Raw genomic sequence first — 27,818 nt, forward strand, 5'->3', positions numbered from 1 at the left:
CTTTATTTGTACTTTCTGAATTTCTACGATCTGTGTTTATTAGGCAAATAAATATTCTATTAAATCAGAGAATGCCGTATTTGCATTCTAGTAAGTCATGCCAGCTTCCGTCACACGTTAAAAACTAAACTACTCCTCTGAATAAAACCACGACGTGCAGCCACGAACACGTCGCCGCTGCCAGGCAACAGCGTCCCCACTTCACCCGCCGCCGCACGTCCCGACCCGTGCCCGCGCGGTGGGGCCGGAGAAAGAGCACAGAGAACGGCTGTGTGACGAGCGGTCTCGCTGTCCGTGTTTCCAAACGAAGGGACAACATGCCTGAGGCCTGCGAGAGAACGTACAGACCATCAGGGTAAGAGACTGAAACGAGATGAGTGGACGCAAGGCCCCTGCGAAGCCCACAATCTCACCGGTGGTAGTCGTCAGAGAGTTAACAGAAAGAACCTCACTCGGTGTCAGTGGGGCTCCTGTCACCCAGGAGCAATCTAATGAGAGTGCACACAAGTGTTATGAGGGTGATGACAAAGCATTGCTGAAGAATATTTTAAAAATGGGAACAAAGGTTATGAACTGGAAGATTCAACATCACTTGTGGATTAATCTTCAAATACAATAATGTAATCAAATCAAGGCCCAACAGAGCTTTTTTGTCAGATAAGAAGAATCAACTTTAAAGTTCGTGTGGATGAACAAAGGGACAAAACAGTCAAGACAATTCCAAAGAACAGCTACGCGGGAAGACTTCTCTCTCAGCCATCAGGACTCACACTGGAACCACAGGATCGTCGCCGCGTGGAGTGGGGGTGGAGGCGGAGGGCGCGGCACCAGGCAGGCGGCGCAGAGACAGGCTGTGGCCAGAGGTGGCACCATAAGGGAGCAGAGGGGAAACCGGACCGCCCCTTACACACGGCACGGCTTGTCATCCGGCACGGCTTGTCATCCGGGAGGAGAGGGCACGGTTAGACAGACCCGTGTGGTGCACCACAGAGTAAGGGTTATGTGGAGTGTAAGACAACGTGAAAAGAAGTGGTTCAAAACTTTTATGAGACAACAGAACAGTGTCTTCCTGTCTACAGGACGCATCAGTACTGTTGAAGCGAGGCCGGCAAAGCTCAGACTGCGCACACAGCAGCCTGCACTCGCTCTGCGCGCCCATTTCTACGCTGGGGTAGACGCGCCCGTGCCGGGTCTGCTGCGCGCCGGGTCCGCATCGAGACTGCGGGGGCCTATACGCGGCGAGGCACAAACCCGCTGCATTATACCTTCCGTTCAGCTCCACGCATCACAGGGGCACAGTTCCGTCAAATCAGTTTGCTGACTTTACTAGAAATGTAGTTCACTTACTTTTACTTCCCAGTTATAAACATTAAATACAGAAACAGACTTACAACAAGCATAATACCTGAAAGCTTACAAAGGAAACTAGAGGTGGTCATGGCAACACGAAATCTTAAATGGCGATAACCAGCCAAATGGGCTCTAGGACCACAAATTTGAACTCTCCGGCTGCAGAGAACGAGATGGCTGAGGGGGAACCCTGCCGTCCAGCACGGCAGCCCCCGGCCCACACGTGGCCACCGAGCAACTGCAGCGTGGCCACCCAGTGCAGGCGGGCTGCAGGGCGAGACCCGTGGGCTCTGAAGAATCAGCACAAACACGTGAGACACTCACGGCAGTAACACAGCGGGCCATGTCGTCCACACTGCTGATGCGGTAAGGAGATGGCTGTGTGATGGGCAAGCACATTTATTTCAGCTTTCGATTTGGGTGGGAGCTCAGAGCTGCCTATAACCAGGGCGAGTACGTGCGGGTAACACACAACCTTACAGTCCATCACACACTTGTAAATGATACAAAGGAAGAAGTTTGCTTTAACTTTACACCAAATGCTCACTCGACTGTCTTCCTCCACTTGTTTCCTGCTGTTCCCACTCTCTCTTTTGGTTCCATATAAAGTTGAGGGTTATTTGTTCCAGTTCTGTGAAAAATGCCTCTGGTGTCGGATATGGATCGCACCGAATCTGCAGAGTGCTTCCGCACATTTTAACAGCATTAATTCTTCCTTCCACGACGATGGTATACCTCCCGTATTCATCTGTGACCTTCAACTTCTTTCATCAGTGTCTGACAGTTTTCAAGGTGCAGGTCTCTTGTCTCCTTGGTTAAATTTATTCCTAGATATTTAAATTAAATGGGACTGTTTTCTTTATTTCTATTTCTGGTAGTTCATTACGAGTGTATAGAAACACGACAGATTTTTATATATTGGTTTTGTATCCGCAACTTTACTGAATTAATTTATTACCTCTAACAGTTTTTTTTGTGGAATTTATAGGGTTTTCTGTACATAGTATCATTTCATCTGCAAATAGTGACAATTTTACTTGTCCCTTTCCAATTTGATGACTTTTATGTCGTTTTCCTGTGATTACTGTGGCTCGGACTCCCAACGCTACGCTGAGTAAGAGCGGTGAGAGGGGGCCTCCTTGTCTGTTCTTCGCCCTAGAGGAAAGCTTCCAGCTTTTCACCCCTGAGTGTGATGCTGGCTGTGGGTGTGTCATACCTGGACTTTACTATTTCGAGGTATGTTCCTTCTACACCCACTTTACTGAGAGGTTTTATTCTAAGTGGATGTTGAATTTTTTCAAGTGGTTTTGCTGCATTGATTGAGATGACCATACGCTTTTTATCCTTCATTCCATTTATGGATATCACACTGTTTGACTTGTGGATATTAAACCATCCTTGCACCCCCAGAATAAATTCCACTTGATCATGGTATACGACTTTTTAATGCATTGCTGAATTTGTTTTGCTAATATTTTATCAAGGGTTTTTATATCTATGTTCATAGGGGATGTTGACCTGTAGTTCTCTTCCTCTGGTTTTGGCGTTAGGGTAATGTGGGCCTTGTAGGATGAATTAGAAAGCTTCTCCTCCCCGTCAATTTTTAGCCTAGGTTGAGAAGGATAGGTATTAGCTCTTCTTAGAATGTTTGGTAGAACTCACCTGGGAAGTTGTTGGGTTCTGGACTTTGGTCTGGGGGAAGTTTTTTGATTACTGGTTCACTTTTGTTTCTAGTGATAGGTCTGTTCAGGTTCTTTTAGCGGTGTGGCTGCTTCGTTTATTATTTCCTTACTTCTCACTCCACCTCCACTCCTCTCATTGCAGACGAGGGGTCGAGGTCACCTGCACACGGTCACACCGGTGGCAAGTGGCTGGGCTGCGAGCAAGGCCCGGGCTCAGCTTTCAACCACCATGGTCTTCAGTCTCACAATGTAACGGGGCCAAAAAAGCCCAGTAAGGGGTCATTTAGTGATCAAAGAGTTTGACCTTCTAAAGACCGTATTTTGTTGAGTAACAAATGGGTGTTTTACGCTACAGTAGACATTCACTTCCGCTCTGAGAAGATAAACCGGGAACGGACAGGCGTCTAGGCAGCTGGGAGAAGGTCGGGGACAATGCGTGGACATGGGGTCTGACCTTGTCATGCTCCTCACTTGAGGGCGCACCTCGTGCAGGTGCTGCCCTGTTACAGACGTGGGCGTGACGCTGCCGCACCACCGCCCCCCGCCCGCCGTGACCCCCTACCTTCCGGACGTATTCCTCAGTACGGCCAGGGCGTCCGGGTAGCCATCCATGTTGTAGTCGCCGATGTGAAGGGTGATGGGGATGGGGATGTCCCTCGGGCTCTGCTCCTGCTCCAGCGGCACAAAGCCCCAGAGCGTGCCCTTGTTGCTGAAGTCCTGTAAGACTGGAACCCACTGTGAGCAGGAGAAAAGGAGGAGATTTTACAGTTATTTTAGAAAAACAATTCAGCATTTGCAAAGCAATCCACTGAAGTCCTCAAGATAAACATCGTCTTCCCGAAGTTCTTGGTCTCGACAATGTGGTGGGGTGTTACCGTTTACTTGGAGGGATGGGTGACTGACACTCTGGAAGGAAAATGTTCCCTGCCAAATTTATCACCAGGCGTCTCTCTCTGAATTGGCACATAGGGCCTTAGAAGGCGTTTCACCGAATCACGGAATCATAGGGTCAAAATGACGGTAACAATGACACGGTTGGGTTGACCACTTGAAAATCTGCATTTACTGGAAATGTAACCTAGATCACTAGTTTTCAAAATTAGAGCAAACTAATTTCTGCTGCTGCTGTCCTTTCCGGGCACCAGCTGAGGAGGAGTCAGAGTGCGCCCAGGCCCCGTGAGCACCACCTGGCCCTCCTGCCGCGCCTCTTGCGCCTGACGGTGACCCTACCCCGCACCCCAGAGCCAGGCAGTGCCAGCCCCGGCCAGCTCCACCTGCCCAGGAGAGTGAGCCTTGTCACCAAAAGGCCTGGAGGCCACGATCTCAGTAAATTCCTTATTTCTGTAGTAACTATAATGAAGAGCATAGGTTGATTACTAAATAAGCTTTTGGAAATTCCTTTCTTTTCTGAACCCCCCAAACCTTCCCTTTTAGTAATCTAATGGGCACTAAAAATCTAAAGCGTGGACAAGATGCCACTAAAATCATAGTTGTGCCCATAGCTGGCTAAGAGTGGGGACACGGGCACGTCCCCTGGAGACGCCCCGACAGAGCAGGCACAGCTGGCTCGAAACGGCCACAGGCACGCGCCCCCGACGGCTTTTTCTTGTCGGCAGGCGAACTACACTGCAAACGGCTTCTTGCAAAGGACACAGCAGCACGCAGGGCGCCCCGAACACTTTCTGGGCGTGGTTTCTGCCACGGGAATCGAGAAAACTCGGCGACAAGGAGAGACTTACAGAAAACCAGCTGCTGTGAAAAACTCATCTGCGTCTTTCACCAGCGTTTCAATCTTCCGCAAAGCAAAAAGGCTACTTACTGGGTGTCACCAAAATGCTCTAATGTTTCACGGGACTGAAAAAAAGTTTTGTTTTGGAAGATGGGAAACATCACAAAACGCCAGGCTCTCAGCAATTTCTGAAGAGGCTGGCAGTTTATTATGAGGACAAAATGTTCCTGTTCAGGTGAATGCGTTAGGTTAGGGTCCGAAAAGTAAAAAGTTTCTTCGTTAATGTGACATCCTTAACAGTCACCAGAGGACTGTGACACTCACCTTCCCAAGAGGGACGACTGTGCAACTGAAACTATGCTCCCAGGGGTCTGTCACCTCGAGACAGGCTGTCGCTGCCAGGTTTACTGTTCCTGTGAGCCAGTGATGAGGGGTTATTACACCTAACGTTTCCAGGGATTCCGAGTGTTGGAAAGTTCAAGATGAGAAAACTTAGGAGTGTAATAGTTACATGTTTTTTAGAATGCTGACTATATGAAGACTTGTTTTTTAAAAAAATTTATTGAATTTACTGGGGTGACACTGGTTAACAAAATTGTATAGGTTTCAGGAGTACAATTTACAAACAGTATCACCCATATGTAATATCTGTGTTCGCCATTCGAAGTCGAGTCTCCTCCCCTCGCCCTTTACTCCCCGCTTCCCTCCGGTCGTCACCGTACCGTCGACCACAAAGCCTGGTTTTGTTCCCTTTAGTGTCTTAGTGTAAAACGTGACGTTTCTACTTGTAAGGGCTGCAAAAGTCAGCATGTTATTCTACCCTTTAGAGCCCCAAGTGGAAAAGAGAACAGGTTAATTCCACCCTCCAGGTGCCACCATCATGGAGAAATTCTCCATGTCGTTGCCTGTCATTCCCGCGCTAACCCTTGGCTGCGACTCTCCGATCCCGAATCATTTACCCACAAGCTGTCGGGGAACGTCGGCAGGAGAGAACGAAATAGATCTTGCACCACAAATAAAGTCAAGATTAGCCGTGAAAATACACAGATGCGATATTCTCCCCAACCCTTTGCCAGAGTTATCGTGCTTTACCGTTCCCAGCAGATGAAACGCTAACGCATCATTTACTTACGGGATCAAGAATGGGTTTTCTTCACTAGAAATTATTCTAACAGCACTTTTCTCTTAATAAACGAGTAAAAAAGTAGATCGGAATGGATTTCATTAGATTATCGAGGAGATCGATAATTTATTTTTGCTTTCTCTCTGTTCTGATCTTCAGATACCTTTCCAACCTCCCAGAGCTTTTCGAGAATGGAAGCCCTTCGAACGCCAGCCGAGCTGCCGTACCTGCGGTGCCCCAGGCCTCGCTAAGTAGATGGCGCTTTTCTGGCAGCTTCTGTCCTCGCAGCCCGGGAGCAAGTGATCCGTGTGTCCGTCTCCATCTGCCAAAGGAAACGCGAGTCTATTAGCGGCCGTGAAGCCAGGCGGTCTCGCACCGCAGGTTCCAGCTCCTATTTGTCCTGGGTTTCCATCGGTCTGGAGAAACGGAAAAATGTGAGGCATAACTTCGCAATAAATGGGATTCAATTAAAAAGATTACTCTGGCCCTTGCTTCCTATTACCTGGGCTGCTGCTTGTTTTAAATTGCTCACCTTTCTGTGGTTAAATATTAATCCAGTGCTAGCAAAAAGACCCCATTTCAGGCTCTAATGTTAAAATCATCAATTTTTTAAAATGTGGTTTTTGGCTTATTTACATAATTATCACTGCTGCCACAGGAGAAAAACAAGCCTGTGGAGAGTAACCCATGATTATGTGGCATATTTTAAATGTGTGTTTACATAATTTGTCTTTACATGTGTTTTTAAGTGTGTTTTGTAAAGCATGGACTTCAGCCCCCTGGCTTCTCAAAAGCAGTCATCAGTTTTTATCAATAAAAAAGCCAGTGAAGGGGACCCAGATGTCATTTCCAGCTGCGGGGTTTCTGAAAAGCTGCACCAACGCCAGCACGGGTCCCTGGGGCAAGTTACAGGGGACACGGAGACAGCCAGCCCCTCCCCCTCCCGCTGTTCCCGTGCCTGATGGGAGGGGGGCGCACAGATTTTGATGTGCTGGAGCTACATCCCTACTGGGACCTTCACAGCGGAGTCATCACCTAGGCTTCAGACGTGGGGCCTGAAAGTGCGCGCTTCCATCCCACAGACGTATTTGCTGCGGCCGGGTGCTTCACTCAACGCAGAGCCGGCTGCGCTTTCTCTGGGAAAGGTGTGTAAGGGTGGACAGTGAGGAAGTGCCCTCCCTCGAGGAGGTGGACAGGTGTGTAAGGGTGGACAGTGAGGAAGTGCCCTTCCTCGTGGAGGTGGACAGGTGTGTAAGGGTGGACAGTGAGGAAGTGCCCTTCCTTATGGAGGTGGACAGGTGTGTAAGGGTGGACAGTGAGGAAGTGCCCTCCCTCGCGGAGGTGGACAGGTGTGTAAGGGTGGACAGTGAGGAAGTGCCCTCCCTCGCGGAGGTGGACAGGTGTGTAAGGGTGGACAGTGAGGAAGTGCCCTCCCTCGAGGAGGTGGACAGGTGTGCAAGGGTGGACAGTGAGGAAGTGCCCTTCCTTATGGAGGTGGACAGGTGTGCAAGGGTGGACAGTGAGGAAGTGCCCTCCCGCGTCGAGGTGCACACGCCGGGAGACAGAGGCACAGTGCGTGCACCGTGTCTCCAACAACCTACTCAGAAGGAAAAGAGAATCTGAGGCTGAGGAGGCGGCGAGTCCAGCCTAGGGGAGCGGACCTCAGCAAGGTGCCTTTCGCTTAAATGAAAAGTGACCTTTTCCATTGAATTTCATGGTTTAATTACTTGTGATCCTCACGATTAGCATCATTGGTGGCGATACTCCCGGCTGACCCTGTACTGGACAGTGGAGCCAGCTCCCCGAGGCTGGACAGTGGACGCACCCGGACTCCTGAGGAGGAAGCAAGGGGGATGGAGGATGCTGGGCGGGGCCGCTTGGGGCGGAGAGGGCTTTCCAGGGGCACCAACAGTACATCGTGGTTAAAGAGATGGAGAGAAAACAGCCAGCCAAGTGAGAATTAAATGCAAACGTGACCTATAAGCTGGTGCTGGTAACAGCACAGGCTCCGTTAAAACCAAGCCATTCTAGTGCAAACTAACGGGGGCCCCGCGGGCAGAACACAACCCAGCCTCTGCTGCACCTTTTCCCCCACGTGGCGAATACTCAGGATTAGATTATGGTTTGCACTTTCTCCAGCTACTTTCTTTCTCCCAAGTAGTGTCCTACTTCCCACAGGAATTTTGACCATGACCTAGCTGATTTTTAATGCTGGCAAATAACCATCTAAATAAACTGATGCACATTCATTTCAAATGCAACTGACAGACGAGGTCACAGAACTCGTCACAGCGCCACCTCCCTGCGCCGCCTCTAGGGCTGGCTTCTGGTATTCAGGGGAAGGGGGAGAACAGCTTTGTGAGGATTTTCGGAGACTTCATACCCAAAGGAAATTTTCTCTCTCTTAAAGACAACGAACTTTTAAATCTTACATGTGCCGCCTTCCTGTATGCTTTTTTAAACTTTATTTAGAAAGAAAATTAAACTTAAAATTGCAATCGTAAGAACAGGAGAAGGAGCGCCAGCAAACCCTCCCCCCAGCTTGGCCCGTGTGGCCGGCACCTGTGTGTTCTACGGGATCAACCCTGTTCTGAACCGCGCACCTACCCGCCCAGTCACCGCCCTGTGCGCACACCCCAGTAACGGGGGCGTTCTCCTGCGTAACCACAGCACCGTCACCGATTCACACAGAGGCGGGAATGCCACCGCCCCTATTGCGTATTCAGGTCTTAGTGCTGCCACTGACCCCTGATGCCCTTCGGAGTGGTTTGCTCCTGGGGCGCAGGGCCTCGTCCAGGGGTGGGAGTTGCACCGGTGGCTCTTGATCATCGTTGGTCTCCTGTCATCTGGAAGGTTTCCTCAGCCTGCCTTTGTGTTTTACAACCTGCCTATCTTTTTTAATCCTCGGATTACAGGAGTCTCTCACTCCCCCACAGGCTAGTATGCCTAGGGAAGAAGGCAGTGTGAGAAATCAGTTTCACTGACTCAGAGGCACGGGTGTGTTGGAGCAAACCCTCCGAGAAGTGATGTGACTCTGTGGGTCGGGCTGACGGAGGGGCTGCCGACCAGACGCATGATCCCTACAGAAGTCCCAGGCGCTAGCGTCTTCAAGCTGTCTTCTCCTCAGGCCTCGGTATTGTCCTACCGAGTGTCCTTGAAGGCTGAAAGTCCTTCCTAAAGCCTCGACACAACTGTGACAGAAGGCCCGGCCTTCTGATGAACTGATGCGAGAGCCCACGGTGGGGAAGCGGCCGTCGGAATGGCTCATCGCTCCAGACCAAAGTGCGCACTAAACACCTGTTAACTTCCGTCCGATGTCCCCCTGAAGCCAGATCTCAAATAAAATTCTTCCCTAGAACAGATTCATCATTTTAATGAAACACATTCAACAATTCAAACCAATTTTCTGAAAATTTTAATTTAAGAACATGAGGACATGAAAATAAAGTTCTTGTTCTCATAACATGGATTAATAATGAAGAGTTTTTCTGTTTTTAACTAAGCGGGAGACAAGATACACATGAGAGTCATACACGCATTTCTCATTCTCTTAACCGTTCACGACGCTTTGTCGCGAACGACGTCAGCTGGCCTGTGGCATGCGGCACGCCACCGCTCACTGTGCTGGCACCAGGCGGCCGTCCGACTTTGCAAATCGCAGTTTCTCTCATGTTAATGATGTCGTCGGTCTTTTTCCTGCCAATTTGTAGGAGTTTTTTTCCATGTTAAAAAGGTATTCTTTTGTCTATGACTTATTATTTTCCTTTATATCTTCTAAATTCTGCTTATAACTTAGTAAGGCCTTTCCGATTCACAGCTCCCAGAGGCGTTGTTTCTGTTTCCATCTCCGATTTCCCCGGAACTTACTTTAGCGTAAGATGTGAGCGAGGAGCAGACCGCACACACGGGTGCCTCCGGCCGTGCGGCTCCGCTTCGTGGACGACCCCCAGGCTTCACACAGAATCGCAGTCCCTGTTGTATCGATCACCCTTATCTGTAAAGTGGTCAAGAGGAACCTAACTGTGGCTGCTGCGAGGGGCCACCGTGGGCAGGGCCACCTCAGGAAGTCCCCTCAATGACTGTGGCGTGTGGTGTGCATGCAGGACACGACACGCTGCCTCGTGGGTGGGCGGCAGGACAAAATGCACAGCACCTAGAGGACAGAGCGCTTTCCCTGTGGGGCCCTTCCTGCCAGGACCCACCGCAATGCTGCCCAGGGGACATGCCAGCGTGTGCCCGGGAGAAAGGGGAGCAAGGAGGCAGGGCCTGACCAGTGTCACCCCGCAGACGGAGGGAAAGGAGCCGTGAGCAGAATGGCTAAGTGTTTCGGTCTGTACCTTGGAACCCCGAGTCCAATGATAAAAACAAATCAAGTGATTCCTGAGTTACAGAGTCCAGCGAGTCGTGCCAGCCCAGCCAGGGAGCAGGTCAGAGGGCGCCGTCCAGCTCCCGGAAGGCTCGCTCATGGGCGGCTGTCGGTCTCGAGCAGACACTGCAGGCCTCACTGCTGACTCAGGTGGGGAGTTCCGCGTGGGTTTCAGGGCTTTCCTTACATTTGACACGTGGGGCCGAGAGCTAAAAGGTTTCGACACAGGGCCTCTAAAACGGCATATCTTGCTAAAACAGACGCAGAGGAAGGGGAGAAGTAACAGCTCTCCCCTCACATCTGCTAAAAGACACGTGAGACGCACGACAGGCATGTGTTCGCACGACGTGAGACACACGACAGGTGTGCACTCACAAGCAAAGACACACTTTTGTGGTTCGCTATCCATACGAGGCTGGAAGCACACGTATGGAAACCAAGATCCAACAGAAACTCACTCTCCTTACTTCCACAGCAGTGCACAAAGCACACTACACTCTGTTCTTCGGAGCGCTCACATTCACATAAGAGAACTTACTGGCACAGAAATAAACAGAGTTTGAGGCAAAAATGATCACAATAGCCAAATTAGATTTTTAGGATAAAATACAGAATTTCAAAACAGACGTTTCATTAGCAAAGCATATTAATGCTGTGCTACCACAACACGAAATGGGCAGGTAACTCTCATAAGTTCATACACTCATTGGGGGGAGCTGGGATTTGGGCCAAGGACTGCCAGGCTTCAGGACCACGGGGGCGGCTTTCACCCCGTACTCAGATTTCTGGTTCGCAGGACGGGCAGAGGGGGCACGACCCCCCCCCCAACCCCCGCCCCCCGGGGCTTTAAGGGCTTGGCCCTCTTTCCCTTGCTCTTCATTCACTGTCTGGGTATTTTCTAGGCAATGTTAAATTTGTAAAAACACAATGGCCCAAATTTAGATTTTGATGTTTAAACCCCTTGGGGTTTTAGACATAGGTTTCAGAATTTCACCCGCTGAGTTTTCACCTGGGTTGCGCGCTCCAGACGCAGCAGGAGCCTGGCTGGGTTTGGGAGGCACCTCCCGCACAGAGCCAGAGAAGACGGGGAGGGGCGAGGGCTTTTCCTGCACCGTTTCCTTCAGCTCCTGCTCTTCAAGGGTGTCTGTCAGACAGTGGAGCATGAGCTGAGGAAACAGGGAGCTCAGACTGCCGTGACGAGGAGCACAGTCTGTGTGAGAACAGCCTGGAAAAGCACCCAAACACACGGGCTACCGCAGCCTGGGCCCTGGGAAAGGGCGAGCCTCTGGCCCCCAGAGTAACCATGGTACCGCATGCACACGTCCAGTGTGCAGCCCAGACACCTCAAGGCACGGGAGAGACGGGGAAGGACAGCCCACGTGGATGCGTGCAGTAGACAGGCAGAGGCGGTCCTCGGGCAGCCCAGGCACCAGACTGTAAGTGGGTGAAATATAACATTCAGGGGGCCACTTGTACATCCTAATACCGCGTCCCACTGCCAAATGAACAGACCTGCAGTTCTGAGAACATGGGGTGTCAGAAGCAGCTTTCCCAAACAAACCCCTTACCCTGACGGGCCAGAGCGGTCACATTCCGCCCTGTACATAAAGGCTTCAGGGTTTCGGTTCTCACTTTCTCCCAGCATCTATACACCTTCAGAGAAACCGGCACAGCCCGTCTGCTTTAAATGCGGAGGGCGCAGAAAACCAAGACTCTGAAGAAGCCATTTCACAGTCTGTATATGATCACCACTGCTGTCCAGAAAGCACTCGAGGTGTTTATCAGAATCACATCTGGCTGTGTGACCCACAAGACCGACGCCTCACAGGCTCGGGGTGGGGGGGACCCAGGGTCTGATGGCTTTTGCTGTGGTAACCGCTGCCCGCAATCGCTACGGGGACAAGGGACGAGAAGGACATTCACACGAGCTGGACTTCCGTGAGAGGAAGACTCGAAGACTGTCTCCCTTCCTTCCTGTGCCTTATGGCAAGGCGTGCACAAAGAACATTTCCGTTTTACCAAAAATGTCTAACAGTATCGTCTTTCTTCGGCGGGGCGGGGCGGGCTGAGGGAGACGCAGGTCCCGCAGGTTAGAGCGACAACAGCTCGAACTGCTTGCTTTTACTTTGGTCGGGTCAGAATGAAGCGGGCACTAGAACCCTCCAAAAGGATATTCGGAAGCTGTGCGGATACGGTGGTCTGCTGAGTATCAGATAATATAAACGCTCTACGTGATGCAGGTTGTCAGAACCCAGGAACCAGAAAATGGAAACATAAAGACTACGAATTATCATTTATACGGACTTAGGGTGTCTCCCACTGAGTCAGCACCCATCTGGTTCAGAGGTTCGCAGCCACTTCAGGGCAACCACTCACTTTAATCCAAATGAGGAAAGTCAGTGTGACATCAGTCCTTAGCATGTGAGTGACATTCAGAAGTTCTGGCTGAGAATTACCATTGAAGACACTTAAGACATGTCCTAAATTTGGGCTCAAGTCTTAAAGAACCAATTAGTTAAATTAACTAGACAGCTTTCCATTTCGTTATTCATTCAGAATCATCCACTGAGTGTTTGCAATGGGGCCGCCGCTGCTGCAGGTCTGGGACGCGGCTGTGAACCACACACAGCAGTGGGGTGGAGTCTCGAGAGGGTGCCCGACTGGTGTGGGCCCTGACCACTGCTGTGGAGGACAATGAAGAGGGAAAGAGGTCGGAGTGCTGGGGCAGGGTGCCCATTTTAAACAACAGTCAGGGAAGGCTTCCTGGAGGTGACACTTTCAACAAGACTAGAAGGGGGTGAGGGAGTGAGCCAGGAGGAACACTGGAGGAAGAGCACTATGCAGAGGAATGAGCAAAGGCAAAGGACCTCGGGGCGGGGTGGGGTGGGGGTCCTGTGTGCCTGGCCCGTGGGAAGAACACCGAAGAGGCCAGTGGGCTGGAGTTCCACGTACAGTGTGGGGACGCGGGGACACTGTGGGTCCGGCACTCCCTTATTCGTTGTCCTTCTTCCAAAGGCATTTAAATGGCTGTGCTGAGGTCGAACTCTGTGTCTCTCCAGAGCCTCTGTTCCCCGCTAGTATCTGGGTTTGGTGTCTAACGGACACCTCGAAGCCGACCCGTCCAAGACAGAACCACTAGCAGACTGCAAAGCTTCACTTCCTGCCCCACCCCTACCCCAGCGAAGGGGCCGCCCTGCGGTCGGCGGCTCCAGCCCCAAACCTAGAAGCCACCCTCGCTGCTTGTCCTCTCCCCTCCAACAGCCAATCGGCCTGCAAGTCCTGACAGCTTCGCCTCCAGTCCAGCCTGGATATGACCACTGCTGTCCACCCCCAGGGGTGGCTCTGGCCCAGTCACCCCAGCCTTGGACGTACCCTCTTAGTGAGTCTCCCCGAAGCTTCCAAACACATCCAAGAAGGAAACTGCACCGAGCAAGCTTTGCTCTCAGCCACTGGAAACACCCCCTTCAGGGGGTTCCATATTCTCCAGTGTGTCAATAATGGTCATGAGGGACGAGAGTGTCTCTTTCCACTAGCACCTCTGCTTCTTATAGGGTGATTTAGGAGAGTGACCGACGATTCCGAGGCTCCACCAACATGCTGGGTACCCCCTCCACTTGGGGAATAAAGGGGACCTCCTGGTGGTGATCAGACACACAGGCGCCAGCAGACTGGGGCAGATCAGTGTACGTGTTATGAGGGTTACAGTGTGATTCCATCTACCGAAAACGCTCACATTCTGCTGGGGTTTCTGTTCTCTCTTTAGAGTTGTAGCTTTTTGTTGATTTCCAGTACATCCGGCATTAGATACAAGATGAATACATGTTTACTCTAAGTCTGGTTGCGTGTAATTTTTTCTTCCATAGAAAAAAATGTACCTTATTCTTCTTGACTTTTTTGTCCTATGTAATGTAATAAAAACGTATCACCTAATTTGTAGAAATTCTAGAACTTGACATTCGGAGCCTACCTGGGAAAAGACTCAACACACAGTTGAACAGGGGAAACACTCAGTGTGTTTCCCGGAAGACGCCCACTGACCTACGGAAGGCACCTGGGGGCCGCAGACCCCAGCAGGGGCCCAGGCCCCAGCTCCTCGGACACTCCGCAGCAGCAGCCACCGCTTCCCGGTGCGGGGACGGCCAGCAAGCTCTGTCTAAGGTGTCTTTCAAATCCAGCGCGTTAAAGCAGCTTAAGTCTGCCTCTCTTCTGATATAAAAAATCTCAGGCATCGCAGAGTTCTAATAACCTTCCCCTGAATACCTACTCCATGCCCAGGAAACGCTGGTTTCTGTAAAACCCACCACGCCAGAGGATGTTGTTCACTGAACTGGCTACAGCTAATTTGAGAAGACATTAACCCAGAGTGTCCCCGTCACTCTACGACCTCCTCCTGCCCCCACAGGGGGAGAGCAACACTCGTCTCTCTGCCACTCCCTTGGTCACCTGACGCGTCCACAGTCCATTTTCACATCTCCACGTTTTACAGACACCCCATTCAAGCCGGACTCACGCCCACGCCCCACGGTCACACCCCTATCTGCCATCTACCGGAGCCACTCCGCTCTGGAGTCCCCCACGAGCCCTGCTGTGGCTCAGCCTGCACTGGAGCCCCTGTGGCACCTTGTTGGCGGCCCCGACTCCACCATGACCGCGAGGTGCGCTCTGGTTTCCCCCGTGCGGCAGCAGCAATTTTTTTTATCCTGCTATTTTTTTACACATTTGTCTTTCGTCTTCCACCCTAGGCTGCAAATTTCCTAAAGGCAAGGCCCTCACCTCAAAGACCCTGGCTGTCTGACACGCAGTAGGCGCGCCATTTCAGCCGTAACAGGCGTCTGGCATGGGCATGAAAGCTGGGGTGCAGGTGTGTGGCCTTCTGGAGAGGAGGGGTCAGGGAGCTCCGAGGACAGGATCGAGGACAAGACTCAGAGGTAGTGCGACAAAAAAGCCCAACGACGCTTTAAGGACATACTTAGGTTTCCTTCTTGCCATTGTTAACTGCTGGTCTTTTATAAATGAGTTTTTCATTATTAAATTAGTATTTAAATCAATCTTAATACACAACAGAAAATCTGGAAAACAGGAAATAACCTATTACCCTACTTTATGACAGCCATTATGATTTTGATATATTTCTTTTGAGCCTGTTTTTTTAAAAGGTGATTATATTGTACAACATCTTGTTCTGCTCTGTTCTCTAACAAAATCTTCACGGTCATCATTTTTATTGGCTCTGTAACATTCTATGGAGTTATTTTATTTTTATCCTCACCGGAGGATGTCTTTTCATTGCTTTTAGAGAGGTAGGGGAGGGGAGAAGAAGAGGGAGGGGGAGAGAGAGACATCCCTGTGAGAGAGAAACTTTGACTGGTTGCCTTCTCTTTAGAGCCCCAGCCAGGGGTTGAATCCGCAACTGGAAGGTCATAAAAGTACCGCCCATGCAATTTTCACAGCACACAACACTTAATTATAAACAGCTACGCCACTGGCCTGTGTGTTCACTATACACACGTCTAATCGTTAATTCAGCGTGTTGTGTCCATTTAAAGACCGAGTTCACTGTCACACCGTGCTAACGCCAGCAGCCGCTCACACACCTTTGCTCACCACATCTCTGGACCGCCTCATTTCCTCTCGTGCTTGATTTAATTTGTTACTTTATAAATCCCGTGTCGCCTAAGTGTGCAGTGTTTGTGACGTCTACGGCAGTGCGCAGCAATGTCCCGGCCTTCACATCCACGCACCCTCACGCACCCAGAGCGACCCCCAGCCCTGCAGGCTCCATTGGCGGTAAGTGCCCTACAAAGACGCACCATTTTTTATTTTTTACACAGCTCTTGGAAAGGCTTAGCTACACACGTATTCCCATCGTGCTACAGCTCTACGGTATTCGGGTAGCTTTCTGTGCAGGTATGGGCAGCCTATGGCGTTTGCATAACGACAGAATCACCTCACCGTGAGTGTCACAGAGCGCGTCCCTGCCGTCAAGCAGTGCGTGACTGTAGTCATTTCCTCTCTGTATTTGCTAAAGGTCCCGAAGTAATTTCGAACCACGCTACCCACATCGTCTTGGATATACCAGCATGGCCTACTTTTAAAGCGATTTTAAAAATATCTTTTAGTATTTTATGTTAGGAGCTAAAAACTTCATCGGAGCTGTAAAAACCTTCTGTTCCTAGACAACCCAAGTGAGCTGGGAGCCGTTCAGGCCCGCGGTTTTGGAAGGGGCCCTTCCTGTCAGCTGCAGCGTGTGCTTATTCGAGCACAGTGAGTGGTGAACTTCTGAGACCCCCTGCTTCCCGCCTGTCAGTCACCGCCCTTGACTTTGGTTCAGCGGAAGGGGGAGGGGGGGGATAAAGGGCAAGGTGCAATTCACAGACTTATTCAGATGTACAGGAAAATGCATATTTTGTACATATTAATATTCATAACTTATTCAGTGCCATCTGCTTTTTGGGACTCACGCAGTCTTATTTTTTTATAATACTCAACTAAGAATACAAGGACTTCTAAGTAGACGTTGTGGGATACTCACTTAAAGTTTATTGGCACATTAAGAAAAGTTTACTCATATCCTACCTCAAGTTATTAAAAATAGGGAAGAAATATAGTGTTCCTTAATTGACTATATCCTATATTCTGCACATTTAAAAATACCAACTTGTAAATGTCTATGTTTAGTGCAACTTAAAAAAATTAAAGCCACTAATAATTTTGTTGACAGCAGGGCACTTATCCCCCCCCCCCCCCGCCCCCCCCCCCCCGCCAATCCCGGACAAACCACTGTGACCGGAGGCCCCCAGCCAGGCTCGGGGAGCTTGCGAGCCCCAGACTCACATGGGCCCACGCGCGCTGCCCGGCAGACAGACTCGCGGGGACTGTCATTACTGACCCCCCCCCCCCCCCCCCCCCCCCGCTCAGGTCGGTCAGCAGTTAAAAAATAACAACGTCATGTGTTCTAACACGTGACTGCGTCAAAGACTGTAAATTAGGCACCAGAAACGGGCTCTAGAGCAAAGTAATATGCAACGCAATGAAGCCAAAGTCCCGTCCAACATGGAGACCCATGTCAGGTTGAAATTCCCGTCAGGCAACGCTCGCAGGCCCCCGCGGCATCTCTGTGACGCGGGACAGGAGCTGAGTCGTCACCTGAGCAGAGCAGCAGCAGCAGCAAACCCAGGGAGGGACTTGACGATCCAGGGGCGTCTCGTGCTCTCACCCTGAGCCCGGTGAGGTGGGCACAGTTGTCACTGCACTTTATAAAGGGGAAATGGGGGCCGGCGGCTATGGGGACCTGTCACCCGCACTCTGGGGAACGGGCTGAGGCGCCTGTGGGCAGAACGCAGGTGGCGGCCATCTGGACGGCTTTCCCACCAAAAGAAACCCTTCGCGTTGGAGCCTGACAGCTCCTGACTGCCGTGGACGTGCCTGGCAGCGTGGGGTGTGCGGACAGCAGAGACGCCCGGTCCTCCCGTTGCCCGTCCCCGAGGGACGTGGCTCTGCTCTGGTGTCAACAGGGAGGTAGGAAGGTTTCTGCAGCCGGGCTTCTAGAGGCCAGGCCGACTCGCTCAGCCATGCTGGGCCCACGGCTGGGACGCACACGAAGGCCGTCCTGCGAGCAGGCCCCCCGGCTCAAACGACAGTTCCGACACCCCGGGCACACGCTGCTCCTCCCCGCCCCGCGGAGCCGACCGCACTCCACGCACAACACCTCTGACCCGCCGCGGCTCTGATGGCCCGAAGTGATCTAATGGCACTGGCGCGGGGAAGGACCGCGACCAGGTCGCGGAGAGGGGAGAGCCGAAGACGGAAAGCCTTACCGAAGTCCGCGAAGGCCGACTGCCCGACCACCGCCAGGGTCTGCGGCGTCTGAAGTTCGCTGACGAGAGAGAAGTTTCCATCCTGTTAAAGGTGGGAAATTTTGGATTAGGCCGTCGTAATTCATTTGTCAAGTGTGACGTACAGCGTCTTAACCAAAGCAGGGAAATCAGTAATTTTAGGCTTTTGCTGCGCCGCATAAACCATCACCAGGCACCACTCCCTGTCGCCATGGAACAGAGCGCCGCGCGTGGACGAAGACCTGGGTCTGTGCGGCTCCCAGGGCTGCCCTCCATGCTGCCCCAGGGACCCGACTGCCCACTGGGGGGTTGTTAAATCTCTAAGTGTTTAACACTGGAAGTGTTTCCACACGTGACCTCACAGTGCGTCCCCACCAGGGAGCAGCGAGCACTTCCCCGGCGACGGCCTCCTGTGTGCGAGCTGCCGCCTCCCCAGGCCCACAGAGGAAGAAGAGCCACAAGCACCCGCCCCTCACTGCTGGAGAAGAGAGCGTGCAGGGCCTGACACGCAGGGCCAAGACCACACCTTGTCGACTCGAACTTCCAGTCACTGCCACCACCGTCCTCACCCCATGTGGCAGTCCAAACCTCCGTAAGTCGATTTCCATTCAGCATCGAGTCAGTTACGGGTTTAACATTCGGTGAAAGTGAATCAGTAAGCGCCATTGTCAAGGGTATCGCTCCGAGGAGATGCCACGTTTTAGAGTGACACGTGGCTACTCTTATTTTCAAAGACAAGCCTGCCGCTGTCTACCCGCTTCACGCAGATGAGGTCTTCACGCAGATGAGGTCGGCGCTCCCCTATACCGAGTGGGCAGACTCGGCCGGCAGGAGGGCCCAGGCCCTGAGTGCCAGTCCTGCGTCCACTGAGAAGGGCATCTCTTTGGGACAGCCGCCGGGCCGCACTACCCTGATGGTGGGGGAACGCACCATTGACAGGGGTCTGTAAGGGGTCAGTGGAGGGACAGATTAGGATGGGCTCTGCCCGATGGGTCAGTCAGGTGTCACTGCAAACTGCGGGCCCCGTCTCTAACCGGGCACCAGCCTCCGGGTCACGAAACCTACCCTCTAACTGAGCCAGTTAGTTCTAAGCCAACCTGCGCCCTCGCTGGCAGTAACGGGCACCGTGTGCCTCCCCGACCAGCTGTTCCACAATCAAACCGGCCCTTCCCGTCCACTGTCCAAAAGCCAACTTGTTACTTTTCTTTAAAGAAAACGAGAATAAAGGGAAAACAGGTCCCAGTCAAAATCTAGTCACTTCATGAAGATTTCCCCTCCCGAGCCTTGTACTGCATTACCCGTGAGTCCGCCTAGGCACCTAAGAGTGTTTCATAATCTCACACACGCATCACCTTTATTTGCAATCAGGGCTTGCCCTGCGCACCGGATCGAGTTAACCAATCAGAATGATTGATTTTCTCACTTTTATACCTCCAGGTTCATTGAAGTATTATTTTCAAGGCCACCTGAAAACAAATATCCCCAGCAGTGGGGGATTTGATGTAATGACTAAGAATATAACAACCATATTTCTATCATCAGAAAAACAAATATAATTACATTTTTTAAATTTAAAAATATGTATATTTAGAGAGAGGGGAAGGGAGGGAGAAAGAGAGGGAGAGAAGCACCAGTGTGAGAGAGGAGCGCTGGCTGCCTCTCGCACGTGCCCCGACTGGGACCGAACTCACAGCCCAGGTGTGTGCCCTGGCTCTCACCCTGTGGGACAACGCCCGATCCGCCGAGCCACACCAGTCAGGGCCGGCGACATTTTTAACAGGCAGTACCAGAAACAAGGCCAGATCCTTCTGGGTCAGAGGTCTTCCTCCTCCCCCGTGGCCCGTTAAAGAGAAGGGCCAGCGGCCCGTTCAGTCCGTCAGCGGAGTGGCACTGCACCCCGGAGCCCGGCCCCTCACCCTGTGCCGCCAGGGGCAGCTGCTAATGACTCTCCTTCCACAAGCTTGTGCTTTGCACTTTCTTACATCTGCTTAGTTTTCATCAGCAATTTAATAAAAACCTATAAGTGGTAGGGCTTTAATGTGGATCGAATAAAAGACAATGGTAAATAGCTGGAAATGAAGAGATATAAACCTAAAACCTGCTCAGTGCCCACAGCGTGCCGGGCCCCTCACACACAGCATCTCGTTGGACCCTCACAAGCCCTCCTCGGAGGAGGCCTTCTGACAGCCGGAGCCCGAGGGCGGAGAGGGCCCGGGACCCTCTGACAGCCGGAGCCCGAGGGAGGAGAGGGCCCGGGACCCTCTGACAGCCGGAGCCCGAGGGAGGAGAGGGCCCGGGACCCTCTGACAGCCGGAGCCCGAGGGCGGAGAGGGCCCGGGACCCTCTGACAGCCGAAGCCCGAGGGAGGAGAGGGCCCGGGACTGGGTGCGTGGCAGCAGGCCCACCTGGCCCGTCCTTTCCTATGGAACCTGAAATTCAGCTTTAAGATCTAGTTGGTTTATTCTTCATGGATTACTCTTTCATATAGTCTATATCAAGCTACAAATAAAATAAAATGACTTCGGTTTGGGAATTTTCTACTTGCAATTAAAAACAAAATAAATAAATACATAAATATATATATATAATTAGGGAAAGACTCCTCGCTCTTGGTCGCCTAGGCGATAGGTTTAGTATCTGTTTTCTTCTTCTTTTTTTTTTTATATGAGCCTCAAGGCAGAGAGGAGGGATTAGTCTTTCAAAAAGGATTCTCTTCACTACAGCATCCTGGGGACAGATGACCCCACAGTCCCTCTCTCCGCAGCTGACAGAGCCCAGCAGGCGCCCTGTTAACAGGCGCAGCGGCGTCAGCTCGTACCAGTGGCATGACCGGCAGGCCCGCCTGGGCGCCTGCGGAGGACCTGGTGCTGAACCACGCACTTCCTTCAGCAGCAACAGTCGGCAGTTTGAATGCAGCAATGCAACCAAAGGCTCTTAAAGTTGCCAACCGACCAAGCGACCGCTTTCGTTTTACTTTCTGAAATTGCGCGCTCTTACAGAAAGTCATTTAAAAATGCTTCAGAGAAAAGATTTCTTACCACATTTTTCCATATCTCAAACTGGGAGGTACCCGAGGCAGACAATGTCGTGAGGAATAAATCTAGAAGGAAAATAATCGCATTGTTAAGTTTTTTACTGATATGTGTGTTTAAACACAGGAAGAAGTGCAACACATAAAAACAGCTGTTCACCCAGTTGTGCTCAAACATATTTTAAGTTACATTTTAATGAGCTGGATACCATCAAAGAAAAGACAGATGACCTTGTATGCCTACAATTAAGGAAAATGCATCTAAAGGGAGCGTCCCAGCACCAGGGGGGTGGCCTGGGTAACAGGTGACGGGCACCCCCAGCCCCCAGGAAGAAGGTGCAGTAACACCCTTCCCCTTCCCTGAAGAGACGATGTCCAGGCGTCCCAAAGAGCCTCCCCTCCTGGACGGACAGCCCGCTTGCCCCCCCTCCCCTTGGAGTGCAGAGCCCTCCCACTCTGCGCAGCCCTCAGAGGGCCCTTTGGGTTGCTGCTCAGAGGCCGCCCAGTTCACGCACCACCCGACAAAGCCCATAGGGCTTCACACTTACTCGGTTGAAATTTTGTTTTTTAAACATACGGTAGACCACATTTTAAGACATGATATTCTCATCATAATCACGCTTTGCTTCCTCCCCCTAAAAGCAGCACGCGTCACACTCAGGTTCAAGCCTTATTTTAAATCACACTATTACAGCATCCAAGATCACCAGCACCCATATTAAGTGAACGGCAGGTTGTTTCAAATTTTGAGTAGCAGAAAATGACCTCCATACATTCTAACTAAAGGAAGTTGTTTCATTGAAAGGCACAGCAATTTTAATGGAATCACAACAACAGGCCGACGGCAGATCGAACGCACCACTCCTGCAAACCGCTCCTGGGGCAGCGTGGGCGACGCCTGCTCGGGGGCGGTTCTGCTCAGCGACTTCTGAGAGTTTTAGAGCGAGGAGTTGACTCATAGGAGTGTTACAATGACATTATTCTGTTGTGCTTTAAAAATGGAAATTATTCAGAGTAACGTAAGACCATGGCTACTTTAAAGAAAAGGTTTTTTCCCCATTAAATATGGTTAGAAAACTGTTACTTGTATTTTAATGTGCTTTCTGTAAAGATTTCATACGAATTTAATGAAGCTAATTTATTACAGTAGTAATAATTATTTATTGTAGTAATTACAATAAAGATGTTGCAAAAATCCCCCCGAAGCTAAGTAACTTGCAGGCTTCTATTATTAGTTGAACTCAGCACAACTGACACAGCAAGCAACCCCGCCCCTGACGTCCCTGAGTCACCACCTCTGGTGCATCCTCACCACGGCGAGGGGGCTTTGCCCAGGACACAGAAACGCGGTCCTTTACGAAGACGGTTTCTTTCCTCTGTCAAACGCACGCCCACAATGAGGCGTTTATTCCACACTCATCTAGGACAGAGGTGTCAAACTCATTTTCACTGGGGGCCACAGCAGCCTCGTGGTAGCCTCTAAAGGGCCGAAATGATTTGAGGACGGTGTAAATGTAACTACTCAACTGCTAAGGAGTTGAAACTACATTCAGCCCTTTGAAGGCAACCACGAGGCTGCTGTGGCCCCCGGTGAAAAGGAGTTTGACGCCCCCAATCCAGGAGGTCTCCCAAACGCTGTCTCCTCTCCTCCTCCCGCGCCCCTCCAGCATGAGGGAAACACACAAGCACGAACGAGGCCTCATTCCCGTCTTCCAGGACGCAGGGTGAGCCTCCGCACCTGTCAGGGGAAGGCCGGCCCACTGCTCCCAGACGCATTTCCTGCTTCTCCCGCACCAGAAACACCAGTAACTCTGCGTGGCGCCCAGTTGCCTGGTGAACCAAGTCTTCAAAATGAGCGCACCTGTCCCCACCCCTCCCGGGGGCCCTTGCTCTGCCTGGGCGTAGCTGTCCCTGCGTTGTCATTCCACGATCATGTCCCCACTGCCCCGGGGCCGAGTGCACACTGCACTGTGACATTCTGGTTTCGTTCCCTCTCACCCGAGCTGCTTTCGGGGAGGAGTCACGCCTGATGGACTTTCCTATTTCTACGGTTCCTATGTGCTTGGACATGGTGCGTGTTCAAATGACTGGTGAGTGACTAAACGCTACACTGAAGCCAAGCTGCTTGGGCTGTCTAAAATAGTCACTTTGTTGCATCTTCAGGTGGGAAGTCTTTGGAAAGAAGGGTCTTATGTTAAAGCATTTCATGAAAATGAGTTTTTCTAATTTTTACTTATGGCAGTGACTACTGTACTAAGAATGTTTAAAAGCTGTTATATTTTTATATTATCTGAAACTGTGGACAATCAGCATTAGGAAGTGATTAGGGATTAACAGCCACAGACATTCTGCAGAATCCGGAGAGCCGTGGGTACAAGCGCGGAGCTGTCTGAAAGAAGTCAAATCCAGGACAGGCGCAATTATGCTTACTTAATAGGATGCCAGAGAATCATTTTAAACCGGAAACACCACACCGCTGACATTCTTAACCCATCTGAGGATAAATGAGGAGGCGTCTCTGCAGCCAGGGGCCAAAGGCTCCCTGCCCGAGCAGGCCGGGGGCTGCGCTGCATAGGAAGGGCTGACTCCGTCAGCACCCCGCGGCCAAGCAGAGGCAGGGTGGGTGGCCGGCTACCAGCCATCTATCACCATTCCTGGAAAAACAATGGAATGGTTTTCTTCCTCTTGATGTTGTCTTAGTCTCAACAGAGCTGCATAAAAGATGATATATTATGGGATTCCTGTGGTTTCATTCCTGTTTAGAAACTTAAAAGAGTTATAACACATGGTCTTTGCCGATTGTATTTTCATAGCTTCACTAGCTATTTATTCAGACTTTGAAACTCAGTGACATGAGATAAGGGATTGGAAGTACCTTGTAAAATTGATTTTAAAAATTCATTTCGCTATTCAATCATGTACAGAGGTTATAGAAAATAAATGATTCATTTTGTGGAGAAATAAAAATAGTGATAATTAATTATTAACAATTCAATATGAGGAACGATGCCTCAGGCTTTGAATGAAATGAGAGTAAAGTAAGAGCTAGGAAATATTCTGGTCAACACCACCATCACGTCCTCACCCTCCCACCCGGTTCAGAGCAATTATTCGCACAGTGAAGGGAAAGGAAATGTTCTCAGTGACACTGGAGTGGTTGCTGCCCTCCCCCCACATTAGGACTGCAGCCGGAGGCCCGGGGAGGGAGGTGCTGCTGACAGCTGGTTGTCAGGCCTTCGAGAGCAGCTCTGGCTGGAAGGCCCACCTGGCCAAAGGCCGCACCCCCATCCCCACAGCAAGGCTCGGCAGCCCTGCAGGGCGGCTCCGCCCACAGCCTGACCCCAAGTGGGAGCCTGCCTCTGCTTCCTCCCCTCCCTTCCGGGGGCACTGCCGGTAACAGTGCTCCCCAAACTCAGCTTCCAGCCCGCTAACCCATCTCCGAGTCCGCTGCCCAGGGAAGCCCTGCCAGAGCGGTAGGGACAGGGTTCGGGGAAGCAGATGCTGGGACTTGGGTGTGGTACCCGCTGGCCCGGGGCTGGCCCGGGGCTGGCCCGAAGCAGCGTGGACAGCCGCACTCTCTTCTCCTGGGGCTGTGGTGGGCGGTGTTCGGGTGGGAGGCGACACACTAGCGGGCGTGACGCTTCAGGCTCCATGAGAAATACCGGGTAAACCTGAGGGCGCAGACCGCGGCACTAGATGGCCACCCCTACGCTCAACTGAGGGAGTGAGGACGCAAAGGCTGAGCACGGCGGGCAGAAACTAACGGCTCAGTGCGACAGCCGGAGGGCCCCTGGGCAGCGCATGCAGAGGCTCTGCCCTGGCAGGAGGACAAAGAAAGCTGAGGCCCCAGACCAAGGCTTAACGGGAAGAGCGGAATTGCTCCCAAGACGGTTAAATGCTCAACCCAAGCTGGTCTGCTATACGAGGCGTAGGGCCCAGCTGGGAAAGTGTGATGCTTGACCTGAGGAATAGGGGCATCCGTGTGACAAGCCTCAACATCGTGACTCCCCAGATTCACCCGGCCCTTCAGAGCTGCAGAAATGGCACACTGGCATGGAGGGAGGCCAGCACGGTGATTTCTGGCGCTGTGTCCGATCAGTGTAACGTCTCAACATTTTAGGGAAACTATTCCAAGGAAAAATTTTAAAAGTATTTACAATGTTATTTGGAGTCCCTGCATAAAGAAATTGTCCTCGGATGCTGACTGTCACTGCGTTTCCAAAGGAGGAGTGACTAGTGGATTTGGGGGAAACGCCGTTAATATGGCATTTGCGGTGTTTGCGCAGAGAATGGTTCAAAGCGGTATTGTCAAGGGTGCTGTTCTGGTGCTGAGCCGGAGGCCACCGCACGCTGGCGCGGGCCTCTGACCTGCTTCCTGCCCGGTTTCCCTCAGGCCTGGTCACCTCAGGGTAGGGTCGGCCTAAGGGGATGGAACGCACATCTCTCTCACTGCCTCCCTCGTTCATAAAGAAGCGGCTGAGGGCACGGGAGTGTTCATCACTGGGGTGAAGCAGCGAGTGCCAACCCCGCCCCCACTCCCAGAGCAGGTCAAGGAGGCGCTGCAGCTCGGAGGCCGTGGACTCCAACCCAGCGAGCATGAGGCTCCCCCTCAGGTAGGTCCGCCAGAGGTGAGCAGCTTGTGAAAAGGCACAGGGCACGCTGAGTGACGGAGGGTCTCAGGAGCAGGGACAGGAGGAAGTAGGGGACTCAGATGAGCCAAAAGGAGCCCACCACTGACCCAAGAGGACAGTTCCAACTAGCTAAGGCCAATTGTTACTGTTAAGAAAATAGGATTTAAAAACGTGACATATTTAAAATATTAAGATCTAATTCACAGTATTTTAAGCATTATGGGCAAGACAAAGGGGCCACACCTGCAGACTCAGTGTGAAGCCTCGGACAGAGTGGCTCTGGGTGCACTTGTTTGCAGAGAACCAGCCCTGCACCCGGGTTCCCCCGGTCAAATCGCGCTGCCCGCGGGCTGCCCGGGCATGTAGACTCGGCAGCACGACCCAGGGGCCAGTCTGACTGGGTCCCCGGTTGCAAGGTCCTGTTCTTAGGAGGAAGTCTCAACTGGGAACCACTTTAAAGTGTCAGTTTTAAGTTCATGACCTCCTCTAGACTTCCCTGCCCCTTGTCTCTCTCCCCTGTCCTGGAGCCCCGGGCCCGGAAGGAGACTCGGGATGCTCGGCAGAGCTCTGACCGCCTCCGACATGGGAGCGCACAGGGAGAGCCTCGGACGCACCCTCTGGGACGGATGCATGGCACTGGGGGCCGAAAGCCCTTCCTGCAGGGGAAAGTAAGGCGCAGTCCTGCCCGCCTTCCCCCAGCAGCCAAATCACGGTCAGAAGGCCTTCCGCTGCAAGGGAGAGAAGTTGAATTTACTTCAGATCACGTGTGAGCGTGGAAACCGTAGGTGAACACAGTGAACTCCCAGCAGCAGGCTGCTGGCCCCGTGTGCCGGCAGACGCTTTCCTGCGAGTGGTCCCGGAGTGGCTCGTTGGAGGGGTGGCGCTGGCCGCTGTGCGAGCACTGTCGGCGGACGAGGAATGGCTGTGTTCTGATCGCTGTGCTTTCATCACAGGGGCTTACTTCTTCTACCTGTACGCTGACGTTCCAAGAGAAACGTAGCGAAGGTGACGACGGAAAGTTAAAGATCTTTAAAGACTCAGGAACGTTTGGAGCCCAGCGGCACACGTCTATCTGACTGAAGGCTCCTCTGCTCCAGGGAGGGCAGGGCCCCGAGTGACTGGGGGAGCCTGCGGGTGTGAGAGTGCCCACCTCGTCAGGTTTCCTGGGATTAACAGACATTAATTCAAGATTCCGACAGCAGACACACCAACTGCCCGCAGAGCCCGAGTTCCAGGAGGTAAGGGACTCATCGGGGGTGAGGACCTGAAGGACAGAGAGCTGCGGAACACGGACCCAGCGCTCATCCCCCTAAGATGTCCAGGTTTTCCGTCAGCGCTCATCACAGCAGCTTCCCCTGAGTGAACTTGAATGATGTTTAATGATACAAATTCCAGGATGACACTTCCCTGGTGCTTTTGTTGGGGCAGGCAAGTCGGTCTGCCTCTGTTCGGTTTATACAACGTGGTTATCTATTCCCATTATTCCCCTTTTACTCAAAACCGGATCCGCTCTTACCACGTCCGCCTAGGCCTGATGTAAAGATGTCCGTCTGCTCATTCTTCAGCAGCTGCTTACGCAAGCACTGCTGTCCAAAAGCGGCTCTGTAGGCAGGGAAACAGGGCGCCTCGGGCTTCTGGGTACTTGCGGCTCTGAATGAGAAGACTGTGCTTGTCTACACTGATGCTGAAGTTCTTTCCCATCAGACGTCATCTCTTACGCATTTCTGTCTCCCGAGTTACTTCATTTTTAACAGAACCCTTAATTTTCACTACATGATGGGCTCCTACTTCAGGGGGTTTGGGTTAGAGAAGAAACCTCAGACTGCTCACAGAAGCAGTGGCCGGTCACTCGAAATCAACCCAGCCTGAAAGTAACTCGTTTAAGTGGCGCAGGCCAGTTAAGGCTGTGCGCGCCCTATCGTGTGTGAGGGGCCACCGACGGCCTGTCTCAGGCAGCTGCCGTGTCAGAGTGCCCCGCAGAGCGTCACTCCACATCACGTAGCCGAGGGTGGCAGACAAACCCCTCGCAACCCACAGGCAGCACGGGGCAGCACACACAACGGGCCTCGTG

The 27,818-nt window shown here is 51.9% G+C and overlaps 1 protein-coding gene across 1 annotated transcript in view; it reads right to left on the bottom strand.

Moving 5' to 3' along the window:
* The window catches only part of ITFG1 (integrin alpha FG-GAP repeat containing 1), a 91,287-nt gene that overhangs the window by 33,328 nt on the left and 30,141 nt on the right, over window positions 1-27,818 (bottom strand). Inside the window, exons 7-10 of the mRNA XM_053914709.1 lie at window positions 21,124-21,185; window positions 18,068-18,149; window positions 6,112-6,206; window positions 3,595-3,767 (exon numbers count right to left, since the gene is read on the bottom strand). Of these exons, the coding sequence (XP_053770684.1) occupies window positions 3,595-3,767; window positions 6,112-6,206; window positions 18,068-18,149; window positions 21,124-21,185 (412 nt within the window). The remainder of the gene's footprint in view (window positions 1-3,594; window positions 3,768-6,111; window positions 6,207-18,067; window positions 18,150-21,123; window positions 21,186-27,818) is intronic.

Source organism: Desmodus rotundus, chromosome 12 (genome assembly GCF_022682495.2).
Source record: "Desmodus rotundus isolate HL8 chromosome 12, HLdesRot8A.1, whole genome shotgun sequence".
Lineage (NCBI taxonomy): Eukaryota > Metazoa > Chordata > Mammalia > Chiroptera > Phyllostomidae > Desmodus > Desmodus rotundus.